Below are 14,228 nucleotides of genomic sequence, written 5' to 3' on the forward strand. Positions count from 1 at the left end.
GCCCAAGCCTGACGCCTCTGACCCAGGCTTCAGGCCTGGGCAAGGGGACCATCATATCCCCCCAATCCCCGGCTCCGCCCCCCACCCAGGCCTGATGCCTCAGCCAGAGGAGTTGACCCTCATCACCCTGCGATCACCAATCACCGGATCGGCCCCTTGACCAGGCCTGAGGCCTCCGGCACAGGTGTCAGGCCTGGGCAGGGGACCCCCAGCTCCCCGCGGTTGCAGGCTCCGCTCCTTCCCAGGCCTAACACCTCTGGCCTAGGCGTCCGGCCCAGGCAGCGGGGACCTGCAGTGGCAGCGGGGGGCGCCGTGATCATGGGCTTCGCTTTAGGCCCAGGCAAGGGACCCCTAGCTCCTGGGACTGCCATCTTCGACTGTGCCCAGCTCCCATCGCTGGCTCCATCCCTACTTCCTGCTATCACTGGCCAGGGCAGCAAAGGCGCCTGATTCTCCGATCATGGCTGGGGGGCAGGGCAAAGGCGGCCCTGGGGCCGCCTTTGCCCTGCCCCCCAGCTCTTACCTCCCCCCTGGGTTTCAGATCACTGTCAGTGGCAGGGGGCTTCTTCCTGCTTTCCCTTTCACCTCCCTGCATTGTGCCTACATATGCAAATTAGCCGCCATCTTGTTGGCAGTTAACTGCCAATCTTAGTTGGCAGTTAATTTGCATATAGCCCTGATTAGCCAATGAAAAGGGTATCGCGGTACGCCAATTACCATTTTTCTCTTTTATTAGTGTAGATTTAGAGTCTACTACCTACCAGGCACTGAAGACGGAGAGTGAAAGCACCAAAAAGTTCTTGTGCCCGTGGAGCTGGCACGTAGGGTCAGATTCAGGTGCCCTGGGGCCTAGTTTTCTAGTGTCCTGTAAGGACGCTAGGACTTATAACCCCAAATAAACTATTAAAGGAGATCCCTCCTCCATGAAATCACCAGGAATGAAGGTGAGGTTAGCTTTTTTCCTTTATATTTTTACAGCTTTAACAAGGTATAACTGACATACAATAATTGCATGTACTTACAGTGTACAATTTGATAAGTTTTGACATATGTATATACCCATGAAATCATCACACAATCAAGGTACTGAACATATCCATCACTCCCAAAGAGTTCCCCTGTCTCTTTTAAAATCCTCACCCGAGGATGTTTTCCATTGATTTTAGAGAAAGGGAGGGAGGGAGGGACAACGTGAGAGAGCATGGACTGCCTCTGGACCTGTCTCTCTTTTTTTACTTCTCCCTATCCTTCTCCTTTTGAGATGAGTAAAAATTCTAGAAGATACAAATTAGTTCATAGTAAGTTTTGATCTAGAGGCATGAACAAAAAATGTGCTTATGGCCTGATGAAGACTCAAGTGTTGGAGTGAGTAGTTGGAATTAGGAACCAAATACTTGACCGTGAGTTTAGCTTGAAGTCCCACCATTCCTGGCAGCAAAGAAGCAAGGAAAGCCTGGCTGGCGTGGCTCAGTGGTTGAGTGTGGACCCATGATCCAGGAGGTCATGGTTCAATTCCCCGTCAGGGCATATGCCTGGGTTGTGGGCTTGATCCCCAGTAGGGGTTGTGCAGGAGGCAGTCGATCAATGATTCTCATCGATGTTTCTCTCTCTGTCTCTGCCTCTCTCTCTCCCTCTCTGAAATCTATCTATCTATCTATATATATATATATATATAATTTTTTTTTTTTAAAGAAGGAAAGAACCCAAGATGTCAGATGAAAGTGGACATCTTCCCTAGGGACAAAATCCACGAAGTAGCTGGGCATGGTCCAGTCCAACAGGTACCTGGGACATCGGTAGGCTGGCATCTGCAGGCCCACGGCGTGGATGGGTTCTCATGGGGAGGAGTACACTGAAGGCTTAAGCTAGATAAATTATATTTATTAAAGCACTTTCTGTATGCTGATTATGGGTTTAACTGTCTTGTCACTCACTGCTGCTACACTGCAAGGCTTTCAAGTCTCAGCACCTAACAATCTCTGAACAGCATTCAAATATTTGTCGACCAAATACATTATCATTTAGATCCCAGCCAACTACCTCTAAGATGCTGTATTTGCGGCCAGTGCCTGTTTGGGTGCTTTCATGAGACCTGCATGTGCGTGGTTAGCTCGGTGGGGAATGAAATGGGGAGTTTGCCAAGTCCAAGGCTTTGGAAGAAGGAAAGCAAGCAGCTGAGAGAGACAGGAAGATGTCTTTTCTGGGAGGTAGGAAAACTTCCCCTGCTCCCCTTCAGCAACCCCGAAGGTGTGGGGTCTCGGGTGTCCTTGGGGCGGAGGGCAGGAGGCCACAGGTAGAGCGAGGGCTTAGGTGCGCGTTGGCTTCTAGCAGCCCAGGCTTTTCCTCCAGGGTCTCAACCAAGTGGGAACCTCTCCCTGCAGTCCGATCCCGGGCCCACGGTTTCATGCCCGGCCGGCCCCCTCCCAGGCCGGCCCCCTCCCAGCGCCGGGGCCGGAGCGGAAACCGGAACGCGAGGTCCGAGCCCGCGCTCTGCAGACCCGCTCCCCGGAGGAGTTAACTTCTCCAGCGCCCGACTCGGCGTCCCGCCCTCCCGCGCCCCAGATTCCGCCCCCTCCCCTCTTCCCGCCGCGCGGGCGGGCCGGCCGGAGAGGGAGGGCGGCCCCAGCCCCGGCGCTGGCCGGGCGGAGCTCCCGCCGGGCGGAGCCGCGGCTGCAGCGTCCAGCGGCGGGACTGACCTCTAGCTGTGCAGCCGGAAGGCGCCGCGCGCCCCCTCCCTCCCCTCGGAGCGCTGTCCCCGCTCCCCGAAACCGAGCCGGTAAGTCGCGCTCCGCGCCGAACTTTGCTGCGGCCCGACCGGAGCTGCGCGGTAGTTGGGGGGGTGGGGGTTGGGGGTGGGAAACAGGGTCCGGAACTGAACTGGTCGCGGCTCCAGGGCGCCCCTAAACCGGGCCGATCGCTCCCGTCCCCGAGGCGCGACCCCGCATCTCGCGGGTGGAACTTGCGGGGGAACTTCGCGCCCCTCCCCCACGGCTGGACTCGGCAGCCCCGACGCCTCCCGGATGGCTCCTCCCTCCGCCCCCGGCGCCAGCCCCTCCCGGGGCCCCGGGCCGCCCCCTTATCCGCCGGGGACCCCGCGACCTCGCGCCGTGCGCCCTCCCCGCCACCCGGCGCGCTGCGCGGCCCCAGCCGTGCGGGCCGTCCCGGCGGTGGGAGGGGCTGCGGCCGAGCCGTCCCGCGCGCGGCGGGCGGGGCCGGGGGCGGGCGCCGGACGGGGCGGAGCAGCCGCGGTCGGCGGCCGGCGCGGGGCGGAGAGTCGCGCGCCGGTGCCTGGGCCTGGCCGGCCCCGCTCGCGCCCGCGATGCCTCAAGATGGCGGAGCTGGGCGAGCTGAAGGTGCCGGGCCTGCCGTCCGCTGGGGCCCGGACCGGGGCGGCGGCGGGGACGGGCGCGGCGGGCTGGCGGGCGGGAGTGCGCGGGCGGCCGGGGCTGGGACGCGAGGAGCCGGCAGCGGGCGAGGAGGGCTGCGGCGTGGCTCGGGGGCGGGGCGCGGGCAGAGGCAGGGGTGGGGCCGAGGGGTGCAGCGGGGGGGGGGCCGCGGCGCAGGGGGCGGGGCGCGGGGCAGTGCAGGGGGAGGGCTGAGGGGTGCATCTGGGGAAGCCGAGGTGCAAGGGGCGGGGCGCGGGGGCCGCGGCGCAGGGGGCGGGACTGGGGTGCAGCTGCGGGGGGGGGGGACCTCGGAGCAGGGGGCGGAGCCGAGGGGTGCGTCTGGGGAGGCCGAGGCGCAGGGGGCGGGGACGCGGGGCAGATGTAGGGGTGCATCTGGAGGGGCGGGGGAGCCGAGGCGCAGGGGCGGGTCCGGGGCAGATGCAGGGGTGGCAGCGGGGGTGGCCGAGGCGCAGGGGGCGGAGCTGAGGGGTGCGTCTGGGGAGGCCAAGGCGAAGGGGGCGGGGACGCGGGGCAGATGTAGGGGTGCATCTGGGGGGGTGGCCGAGGCGCAGGGGCGGGGCCGGGGCAGATGCAGTGGTGGCAGCGGGGGTGGCCGAGGCGCAGGGGCGGGGACCCGAGTAGAAGTCGCGTTTGGCGGTGGAAGCGGAGGTAGGGTCGGGCCGGAGGGAGAGGCTGTCCTGGAGGCGGAGGGGCCCGTCGATCGCGGCCTGGAGATGTGTCTGGGCGGTCGTGGGGCCGGGGCCGGGGCTGCAGGCTCCTCTGGGAGGTGGGCGCCGTGCGGCCCGAGCCTTGGGCAGGGCCCTTGGCAGAGGCATCCGGTGCCCGCAGGCAGGTCCTGCTCCAGTGGGTGTGAAACTCGGGTGGGAAGACGGGGTTCTTGTGGAGCCCGCGGGGAAATCAGAGGCCAGGAAAGGAGGAGGGCAGAGCCGTGGCGGAGCGCGTGCTCCCGCAGTCCTCAGGGCCCGGAGCCATGGGCCTCCTGTGCGGGGAGGGTTGAGGGGGGCTAGCAAGGCCTGCCCAGGGCAGGGGCTCCTAGACATTCTCGCTGAACCACCTCGCCCCCAGTTTTGGTCTTGTTTCCCTCAAGAAGTAGGACTGAGGGAGGGGTGGTTATGTAAATGACACTGAGAAAGGATTTGGGGGAGTTGTGAGCATTGAACCCGACCTCAAAACCCTGGCCAGGAAGCTTGGGGAGAACAGCGGAGGTGGATTGAGGTGTGGGCCACGGGGCCCAATCCTCCGGCCGCCTGACCCTTCTCCCCTGTGGGCTGTCTGGCCTCGGGATTTCCCGTCTTCCCTCTCTTCCCTGTCTCCTGTCCTCTGCCCTGGAGGCTGGGAGGGGTTTGAGAGTCTGAGAAAGAGCAGGAAAGGAAATAAACAGCTTGAAGGAGAGTCCAGGCTGCGGGCAGGATGGAGGTAGGAGGCTGCAGTGGGCTCAGAGGTGCCAGAGGCTGGCTTGCTGTCTGCCCCCTGCCCCCACCTGGTCAGCTTGCAGGTGTGGGCAGCTAGGTTGCTCAAGCTCTGGGGATCCTGGGTAGGTAGACCGGAGGGGGTTACTAAAGTGGAACCAGGGTGTGCCTTTGGCCAGGTTCGCTGTCAGTAAACTACAGGCCGAAAGCACCTTTCGGATCAGCGCTGGGAAGAGGCACTGCCCACCTGGTAGCTCAGCCCCGTGTCTGAGGCCTCTGTAAGGCAGGATTCTCAAGCTTCTCTGTTCTCCACAGCACATGGTGATGAGTTTCCGGGTGTCTGAGCTCCAGGTGCTCCTTGGCTTTGCTGGCCGGAACAAGAGTGGACGGAAGCACGAGCTCCTGGCCAAGGCCCTGCACCTCCTCAAGTCCAGCTGTGCCCCCAGCGTCCAGATGAAGATCAAAGAGCTTTACCGCCGGCGCTTCCCCCGCAAGACACTGGGGCCCTCTGATCTCTCCCTCCTCTCTCTGCCCCCCGGGACTCCTCCGGTGGGCTCCTCTGGTCCTCTAGCTCCCATCCCCCCGGCCCTCTTGGCCCCTGGCACCTTGCTGGGCCCCAAGCGTGAAGTGGACATGCACCCCTCTCTGCCCCAGCCTGTGCACCCCGATGTCACCATGAAACCATTGCCCTTCTATGAAGTCTACGGGGAGCTCATCCGGCCCACCACCCTCGGTACGGCTCTCTGCGGTCCCTCAGTTCTCCCTGGACTCCATGCCTCTTCCCAAGCCTTTCCCAGCCTTTCATCCTGTGGAATCATCAGCCTGGGCTCAGGCGTGGGAGTAACTGCCCCCTCTTGTCCTCAGCGTCCACCTCTAGCCAGCGGTTTGAGGAAGCGCACTTCACGTTTGCGCTCACGCCCCAGCAAGTGCAGCAGATCCTCACGTCCAGGTGCATCTCTTCAGTGCTCTCACCTCCCCCCGGGTTAGCCCTGGCCTCTGCTCTTCCTTCTTGGCCCTGCTCTCCCTGTCCATCCCCTTGAACCTGCTTTGTCTCTCATTCTCTTGTGTGTCCCTTTGCTATCCCCTGGCCCTAACTTTCTGTGTCTCCGTCCATTCACCCTGCCCTCTGGGGCCACATCCTGATACCTCTCCCTCCTCTCCCTGTGACAGAGAGGTCCTGCCGGGAGCCAAATGCGATTATACCATCCAGGTGCAGCTAAGGTGAGCTGAGCTGAGCTCCCTCCCTCCCTGCCGGGCCCCCTTGGGGGTGGGAGTGCAGTGAGGGTATGGCAGATACGCCGAGGGGATATCCTTGCTCTGCCACGTCCGCCAGTCCTGGGCTCTTGTTTTATGCTGGGGATTCTGCTCAAGAAACTGAACCCCATTCTTCTCTCTTCTCTCATCTCGTCCTAGGTTCTGTCTCTGTGAGACCAGCTGCCCCCAGGAGGATTATTTTCCCCCCAACCTCTTTGTCAAGGTCAATGGGAAACTGTGCCCCCTGCCGGTAAATGCTCTTCCCTTCTGGCAGTAACCCCTTCTGTTTCCGTTCCTAAACGTTCATCACAAACCTGTTATGAAAGAGACATGCGTAGCACAGTGCCTGGCACACAGTAGGCACTCAGTTAAGGCACACAATAGGTACTCAGTTAACTGGTCGAATCAGTGTCATCCAGAGAGTGCTCAGATAGGACTGAACAAGGGTTCTGTCAGAATCCAGAGGAGTGATGCTCAACCCAGATGTTCAGGGAAGGCTTCTCAGAGGTGACTCTAGAGCCGAGAGTTGGACCACATGGGGCATCCCTGTTCTTCTTCCTCCAGAGCTCAGTGAGCAGGTTCCTGTTTCGTTGGTCAGTGAATAAACTCTCCCTGTCACCTAGGAATGAACGCCGCACACAGTGACAGTGCTCCTGTCACTGAGGGGCCCCATCTCCTGGGTCAGTGAGCTGGCCTTCCCTCCAGGGAGTGAGGAACCCGAGACCAGACGTGTTGACCAGTCTCTCCCTTCCCCAGGGTTACCTTCCTCCCACCAAGAATGGGGCTGAGCCCAAGAGGCCCAGCCGCCCCATCAACATCACTCCCCTGGCTCGACTCTCGGCCACTGTTCCCAACACCATCGTGGTCAACTGGTCATCTGAGTTCGGACGGGTGAGCATGGCTGCGTCAGGGAGGATGGAGAAGCCGGCAGTGCAGGAAGTGGGGAGGAATGTTTGGGAAGCCTCTTCCTCTCTGTGGGTCTCTCTGCTGTCCCTGGTCCTCACGGGATGAAGGGTCGGGGGGTGGTGTGCAGAGCAGAGGCTAACTGTCTCCCCACCTCCAAGTAGAATTACTCCTTGTCTGTGTACCTGGTGAGGCAGCTGACGGCAGGGACCCTTCTACAGAAACTCAGAGCAAAGGGCATCCGGAACCCAGACCACTCCCGGGCACTGAGTGAGTAGCATCCTGCCCCTCTCCCCACTCTCACCTGGATCCAAGTCTTCCCGGGCCTCTAGCCTTTTGAATCAAACCCAGACCCCTCTTACGACAATTTACCTCACTTCTCACATTAACCTCAACCTCCCCTTACCCCCTTGCCAATCAGTGGTGAAGTCGCACCCCTCCCAGGCACCGTGTGACGCCCTTGCATTCCCTAACTCTGGCTCCACTGGAATATGGGTTCTCCCCACTGGAAAGGATCTTTAGGGTCCTCTACTCTCACTGTCTCCTGATGCTTCAGTTCCTTCTAGGTCATCTCTGCCAGTGTCACCAGCTGTATTTAAGCATCTTCAGGGATCGAAAGATCTCCCCACCCACACACTCACCCACAACATCACACCCCTTCATAATCCGACCCCAGACCACCCCCAGGTGACCGCCCGCTGGCCCCCAAAGGCTCGCTCCCCAGCGGCCTCTCAGCCAGCGCTATCTGCTTCCGGCCTCACCACCTGCCAGGCTTCCTCGCCAGCCTCGCTTGCCTCATGGCTCCGGCTTCACTCTTGTTTCAGTCAAGGAGAAACTGACCGCTGACCCGGACAGTGAGGTGGCCACCACAAGTCTCCGGGTGTCACTCATGTGCCCGGTGGGTACAAGGGAGAAGAGAAGGGGGAAGGGGGTTGGGTTAAACCTCTGGATTCAGAGGAGGCTGCCTGGGGCCACTAGAGTGAGGCTTTCTGGGGCGGGGGACGCTGACCAGAGAACTCCTCTCTCCGCAGCTCGGGAAGATGCGCTTGACCGTCCCTTGTCGTGCCCTCACCTGCGCCCACCTGCAGAGCTTCGATGCTGCCCTGTATCTGCAGATGAATGAGAAGAAGCCAACGTGGACGTGTCCTGTGTGCGACAAGAAGGCTCCCTATGAATCTCTTATCATTGATGGGTAGGGCCTCTCTGCTCTCTGCTGTCCTTTCCTAGGACAGCCACTGGGACTCGCCCTCGCTCTCACATAATATGCATGTGTATAGATATGTGTATGTGTGTGTGTATACATATACATACACATATGTACTCTACCCCCTTTTATAATATCTACTTACATATTCCCAACATTGAGGACTTACTATATGCTAGGCATGGCGCTGAGCACTCCGCACACCTGCTTCCTTGTGTCCTCATAGTAACTGTGACAGAGGTACCATCCTTACAAGAGAGGAAACTGGGGCCTAGAGAGACGGAGTATTTTGCCCAAAGTTACATTATTAGTGAGTGGCAGAGCCACTGGAGCAAGCTGTTACAGCGCTTACAACACGACCGGACCTCTCACCGAGCCCAGCAATAAAGTTCTTTGAGGGCCTGGATATGCTGACCTAGCAAGTTCTCTGGCCCCTTCCGGACCTGCTTTACGGTTCTTGCTCCCAGGCCCTTTTCAAGGTGGTGCGTGGAGTTCCCTATCTCTGCTCCTTGTTTTGTCCCTGGTACTACATGTGATAGATGCTTAGAAGATACTTGTTTTAAAACTGTTTGCAAAGCTCTTTTGCATGCAGTACTCGGTTCTAACAACTCAGCTCAGTGGAGGGGGATAATTCCCCATTTTACAGATGCGGAAACTGAGGTTCAGGAAGATGAGTAGCAGAATTTCGTGGCTGTTGTCCCTGCCATCTCCCAGTCCCATGAAGTCCCTTCTCTCCCTCCCCCAGTTTATTCATGGAGATTCTTAATTCCTGTTCGGACTGTGATGAGATCCAGTTCATGGAAGATGGATCCTGGTGCCCATTGAAACCCAAGAAGGAGGCATCTGAGGTTTGCCCCCCGCCAGGGTATGGGCTGGATGGTGAGTGACCCCCCGTCCCCCAGCTGAGCTAAGGCTTGAATGGCCTCTTCTCTGAGACACAGTCTCCTTATCACCCACAGGCCCCCAGTACAGCCCAGTCCAAGAGGGCAATCCCTCAGAGAATAAGAAGAAGGTTGAAGTTATTGACCTGACAATAGAAAGCTCATCAGATGAGGAGGACCTGCCCCCGACCAAGAAGCATTGCCCTGTCACCTCAGCTGCCATCCCGGCTCTGCCTGGAAGCAAAGGGTATGAGGAAATAGTCTGAACCTATTGCCGAAGGAACAGGAAAAAGTCAGGAGAGCTTTCTGGTCACGGGGCAAAGCCTGGTCAGAGGGGACTCTGGGGGCCCAGCCGGGCGAGGGCATCGGGGGTCCGCTGGCTGCCCCAGCTCCTTGTCTCCTCACAGGGTCCTGGCATCTGGCCACCAGCCGGCGTCGTCGGTGCTACGGAGCCCTGCGATGGGGGCGCTGGGCGGCGAGTTCCTGTCCAGTCTCCCACTGCACGAGTACCCACCTGCCTTCCCCCTGGGGGCGGACATCCAAGGTAGGACGCGCCACCAAGTGGGGCCCCTCACTGTTCCATCCTCCCCGGAACCGGGTCAGAACCCGCTTCCTTTCAGAGCTTTCTGGGTCTCTGCAAAGGGCCACAATTCAGGGAACTCCTTTTTTTTTTTTTTTTTTTTTTTGCGGTAAAGGGGTCAGACAGGAAGTTGATTTTAATATTTTTCTCCCCAGGTTTAGATTTATTTTCTTTCCTTCAGACTGAAAGTCAGGTAAGTGATCCCTTCTCCTATGAAGATCTCAGGTTCCTGAAGCTTCCTTTCTGGGCACTAGTGGGCACCCCCTCTCTCACTTCCCCTGTGGACCTAAATCGGCTTCCCTGTGAGAGAAGAGCGGGTGGAACAGGCAGTTAGTTTCCCTCCGAGGCCCCCCTAGTACTTCCCCAGATTCTCACCTACGTCTTCCTCGATCCCTATTGCTGTTCTGTCTCCAGATTTCAGTATAGTCCGCCCCTCGCCGGCTCACCCTCCGTGCCCATGTGCACTGAGCTCCATGCCTGCCTCCTCCGACCTTCCTCACTTCAGACACCCACAAGGCAGGGAGTCAGGGTGGGTGTGGGAAAGAATCAGAGAGGATCCCCTGCTTCTCAGAGAACTCGGGACCCAGAGGGGTTGCTTTATCCAGGATGTTTCCGAGATGAGTGACGGGAGGCAGAGAAAGAACGGATAAAACCTTACACTGTGCCCTTGATTCCCCCAGCACTACGGCCCCTCCGTCATCACCTCGCTAGATGAGCAGGATGCCCTTGGCCATTTCTTCCAGTACCGAGGGACCCCTTCCCACTTCCTGGGCCCATTAGCCCCCACACTGGGGAACTCTCACCGCAGCACCACTCCAGCACCCCCTCCTGGCCGTGTCAGTAGCATTGTGGCTCCTGGGGGGGCCTTGAGGGAGGGGCACGGAGGACCCCTGCCCCCAGGTCCCTCTTTGACTGGCTGCAGGTCAGACATCATTTCCCTGGACTGAGTCCCCTGGATTATGGAACTGTCACTGTCTCCCAGCAAGGATGGGCAAGGATGCTGTGGAGTCCAGAGCCCTGGCCGCTCCGCCCCCGAGGGGGGGTTGGCCACAGGCAAGAAAGACCTTCACAGACACTAGTTTTTGGCCTCATTTCTGTCTGACAAGGCCGGCATCCAAAGGGTTAATATTTAACCTCTTTTAAAGGACATTGGGTCCTTCCTACTTTCTGAAGTGTTCTTGAGATGGCTGGCATATTCCTTTGGGTATGTTAGCGAAGGCAGTGGGAGGCAGATGGGATGGGAGTTGCAGGAAGGGCTGAATTCTATGCCCTCTCTTCCCAGTCCCCGAACCATGGCTCAGTTCCGTCCCCAGAGCCACTGTCTCTTCATGTCCATCCGTTCTCTTTGGCCAAACAGACAGGTGGAGAACTAAGACAGACACATGGACAGAGAACTCTATTTTGGGTTGTAGATTTTTTGTACATAAACAAGGAAAACCAAAATACATCCAAAGACGACTTCCCCTGCCTCCTACTTCCCCGTGTGTCTCCCTGAGGCGGAGACAAGGCCTTAGCCCTGACCCAGGAGTCGGACCAGGGCCCGGCCGATGCCTGGGGCTCTCTATTTATATATTTAAGTTCACAGTGTTTCTCACGCTGACCCGCCCAGCGCCCGAGCCTCCGAAGGCCCGCAGCCTGTGGTGAGCCCGGCTGACTCTGCACCTTTCCTGGGAGGTGGGAGGGCCCTGGTGTTGTCCCGTCTCCTTTTTCAGGCTCCTCCAGGGCCTGGGACCTCTGTTGTAATTTTACTTTTTATTTCCAAAGTTGTAGCAAAGTTCTTACCCATAATAAAGGTTGTGAATCTCCTGTGTCATAGAGGTGGGCTGGGGAGGGGCTTATGCACTTGGTTTTCCAGGTCCCTGGTTGGGGGGGAGGGGGCCCACGTTCTGTTCTTCCTTTGCAGGCCCAGGGTCCACACGAGCTCCAGTTGCACATGGTTGGGGCGTCACCCTGAGGGTTCCCCAGAGCAGTTGTTCTTCTTCCCCGGCCCCCTCCCCCCACTCCCCACCCCCGTGCTCTAGTGCCTTCAGCCCAGGACTGGGGAACCCTCCCTCACCTGCCCAGGTGTTGCAGCCAGAGCCCGAGGGCAAACTTGGTCCCGGTGCTGACCCTCTCTTTGCCCTCTGCCGTGGCCGGGGTGGTCTGCAGCAGTGTGGACATGGGCAGGGCCCGAGGTCGGACTCCTCCCTCCTCCAGTTCCATGGCACTGCACAACGACAGCCGTGTGTGAGCTCTGGCTTAGCCACTTCCATAGCCATTAGGCCGCCTAACCCTCCCAACCACCCCTGGAGAGGGATGGGTGGTGTGTGCCTCCTTGTACAGAAGGGAAACAGGTTCAGGGAGGTTAAATGGCGCCCCTATGGGAGGGGGCACAAACCCAGGTCTTCAGGGCCAGCCAGCCAGCAGGAAGCCTTGGCGTTGGGAAGGCCGGTGTCTTTGATCTGTGTGTTCTCTTCATTATCAGTTGACCAACTCGCCCCCTAATCTCTCCCATCACTCAAGTCCCCCTCACCCCCAGGAAACAGGCCGAGTTTTTCAATGTGTGTGTGTGGGTGTGTTGGAGGGTCAGGGAGCAGCTCTTACTTACACGACTGAGGGTGGCAGGTCCGGGGAGAGAGGTCTGGGCGCCTCTGTGCCGCCCTCCGAGGCGGCCACGGCAGCTGCTACCTCCGGGCCCAGCCACAGGAAGGCGCTCACCTCACTTGGGTTTGGCTGGATCCGGGCCTGGGGCCAGACATGTGGATCCCTTTATCATGGCCTCTGGCAGGAGGCCTGCGCTGATCACAACCTACCCACTGGTGGATGGAGAGGAACTGGGGCCGGGAGGAAGGCTTCCCCTGACACCCCCTGAACCCCAGCCGTAGTCACAGTGAGACCAGCCTGCTTGGGCCTCCCGAGCCTAGTGCCTTTCCTCCCCCGCCAGCCCTACCTGCAGCTGCCGCTGCGGCTCCTGGGAGACTACCAGGAGGTAGAGGACGACGTGATGGTATCTGGGGGGACCCCAGCTCAGCCTGGGAGGGTAGGCGGACTAAGAAGAAAATGGCAAAAATGAGAACTTCCTGTCTCTTCTTGAGATTGAAAATACAGCTGAGGAAGTGGAGGGCAGAGATGCCGCCCGAGGGACACGGTGAGGAACGCGGACTTGGGAACTCCAGGCCACCCACTCTCCAAAGGCAGGCCTGGCTGTTCCCTGGCCTCGGGGGGGTAGAAGGCGTGGGGGTTCTAGGTTAGATAGAAGGTCCCTGTCTCACCTCCCATAACCCCAGGGGGACCCACGAGAACTGGCCCCGGGGCAGCTGCAGTCCACTCTCTTCCCGAAGCTCTCGGAGGCCCGCGTCCAGCAGCTGCAGAGAGAGGCCGGGTCACGCCAGGCTGACCTCCCCGGCCTGGGCCCCTCCCCGGCCGCACCCAGGCGGGTCCGGAGAGGCGCCCGCTCAGGACGGGGCAGGGCGGGCCGCATGGTTACCGCTTCGCCGGGGTCCACGTGGCCGCCTGCAACGACAGGGCCCAGGAGGTGAGTGCGTGTGCGTGGCCGCCCGCTCACTGCCCACTGCCCACTGCTCACTGCCCACTGCCCACTGCCCCGCGGTGGGCGGGGCGCGGGGAGCCGGCGAGGAGGGCCAGGCCCCTGCCCGGGCCTTCGTGCTCCCGGGCTGCGAACAGCGTTTCCGGGACGGGGCCGTGTCCTCGGGGCGCTCACCTGGGGGCACCCAGAGGTTGGGGGAAACGCGGAGGGTGCGTGTCCTTCGTGTCAACAAGACCGTCTGGTCGCTGGACTGCAGGACGACGGCCACGCCCAGGTCCACGCCGCGGCTCGCGGGCAGCTCGGCTCCCGGCGGCGGGGGCTGCCGGTCCAGGGCCGCGAAGGGGCAGAAGGCGGGTCGCTGGCAGGAGGGAGCGGCGTGGGTTCGGGTTTCCGCCGCGGGGCGCCCGGCCCGGCCCAGGCCCCGCCTGCAGCCGCCCCCGCCCCCTGCCCGGCCCCCGGAGCCCCCACCTGGAGCGGGAGCCTGGCCGTGGCGCCGGGGAAGGGCCCGGCCGAGAGGAGCAGCTGCCCGCGCCGCAGGCCGCAGTGTGTGGGCCACGGCCCGGCCCCGGCCCCGGCGCCCAGGCGGCCGCACACGCTCTGCGCGAAGCCCGCCGGCCGCGGGCGCCCCGAGAGCAGCAGCAGCACCCGCGCCTCCGCCATCGCCGCCCGGGGCCACCGGCCGCTGGGCGCCCTCTGGTGGCCGGGCGGCGCCCCTCGGGCCGCGGGGTCGGAAGAAGCGACAACGTTCCCCGGAAATTTTAGGCATCACGTTTGGGGAAGATCCGTGGGTGTAGTGTTAATAACTAACACAGGAGATCACCTCTCCGTCTTCAGCTCTTTCCTCCATCGCTGTTTCGGACAGTGACCCCCCCTGACCGAACGATTTCTGGACTCAACCTCCCCTCCCAACCAGCCCAGCCCCGCCCCACACTGCACACCTGTTACACAGGTGTCCCTCATTCACTACATGTCTCCTAACCAGATGCCCAGAAAGCATTTTAGACCTCGGTCCCTCCCCCAAACCCCTCCCCTTCCTTTCGCCTCAGTTCTGGCAGGACTCCCAG

The 14,228-nt window shown here is 60.6% G+C and overlaps 2 protein-coding genes across 4 annotated transcripts; one reads left to right on the top strand and one right to left on the bottom strand.

The window, feature by feature from the left end:
• The first annotated feature begins 2,605 nt into the window (after positions 1–2,605).
• PIAS3 (protein inhibitor of activated STAT 3) lies at positions 2,606–11,444 on the top strand. Of its 3 annotated transcripts, none has more exons than XM_081112831.1 (14): positions 2,606–2,776; positions 5,132–5,549; positions 5,681–5,765; positions 5,987–6,037; positions 6,230–6,320; positions 6,827–6,961; positions 7,138–7,243; positions 7,798–7,871; positions 8,005–8,165; positions 8,923–9,056; positions 9,137–9,305; positions 9,466–9,602; positions 9,794–9,831; positions 10,319–11,444. In XM_081112831.1, exons 2-14 carry the CDS (start codon positions 5,135–5,137, stop codon positions 10,583–10,585), a joined length of 1,863 nt encoding a protein of 620 aa, XP_080968957.1. In that variant the 5' UTR covers positions 2,606–2,776; positions 5,132–5,134; the 3' UTR covers positions 10,586–11,444. The 3 variants fall into 3 exon arrangements, with proteins under 3 accessions (XP_080968957.1, XP_080968956.1, XP_080968958.1); XM_081112830.1 differs by lacking the exon at positions 2,606–2,776 and adding an exon at positions 3,243–3,353; XM_081112832.1 differs by lacking the exon at positions 2,606–2,776 and adding an exon at positions 3,974–4,055.
• NUDT17 (nudix hydrolase 17) lies at positions 11,019–13,826 on the bottom strand. Its single transcript, XM_081112841.1, has 8 exons — positions 13,633–13,826; positions 13,339–13,522; positions 13,105–13,130; positions 12,890–12,982; positions 12,568–12,666; positions 12,226–12,362; positions 11,695–11,844; positions 11,019–11,588 (listed from the first exon to the last, which is right to left on the bottom strand). The coding sequence occupies exons 1-8, from the start codon at positions 13,822–13,824 to the stop codon at positions 11,474–11,476; spliced, it is 996 nt and encodes a 331-aa protein (XP_080968967.1). The 5' UTR covers positions 13,825–13,826; the 3' UTR covers positions 11,019–11,473.
• Between the last annotated feature and the right edge of the window lie 402 nt (positions 13,827–14,228).

Source organism: Myotis nattereri, assembly GCF_964212035.1.
Source record: "Myotis nattereri genome assembly, chromosome: 18".
Taxonomy (NCBI): domain Eukaryota; kingdom Metazoa; phylum Chordata; class Mammalia; order Chiroptera; family Vespertilionidae; genus Myotis; species Myotis nattereri.

Excerpts from the sequence above, each read along its gene's own strand:
- PIAS3 (XM_081112830.1), top strand. The coding sequence starts at position 3,330 with ATGGCGGAGCTGGGCGAGCTGAAG. Across the intron at positions 5,550-5,680 it reads CATCCGGCCCACCACCCTCG|CGTCCACCTCTAGCCAGCGG; the intron begins GTACGGCTCTCT and ends TCTTGTCCTCAG. Across the intron at positions 6,962-7,137 it reads GGTCATCTGAGTTCGGACGG|AATTACTCCTTGTCTGTGTA; the intron begins GTGAGCATGGCT and ends ACCTCCAAGTAG.
- NUDT17 (XM_081112841.1), bottom strand. The coding sequence starts at position 13,824 with ATGGCGGAGGCGCGGGTGCTGCTGCTGCTCTCGGGGCGCCCGCGGCCG. Across the intron at positions 12,983-13,104 it reads ACGTGGACCCCGGCGAAGCG|CTGCTGGACGCGGGCCTCCG; the intron begins GTAACCATGCGG and ends CTCTCTCTGCAG. Across the intron at positions 11,845-12,225 it reads GACCTGCCACCCTCAGTCGT|TGCCATGGAACTGGAGGAGG; the intron begins GTAAGTAAGAGC and ends GTCGTTGTGCAG.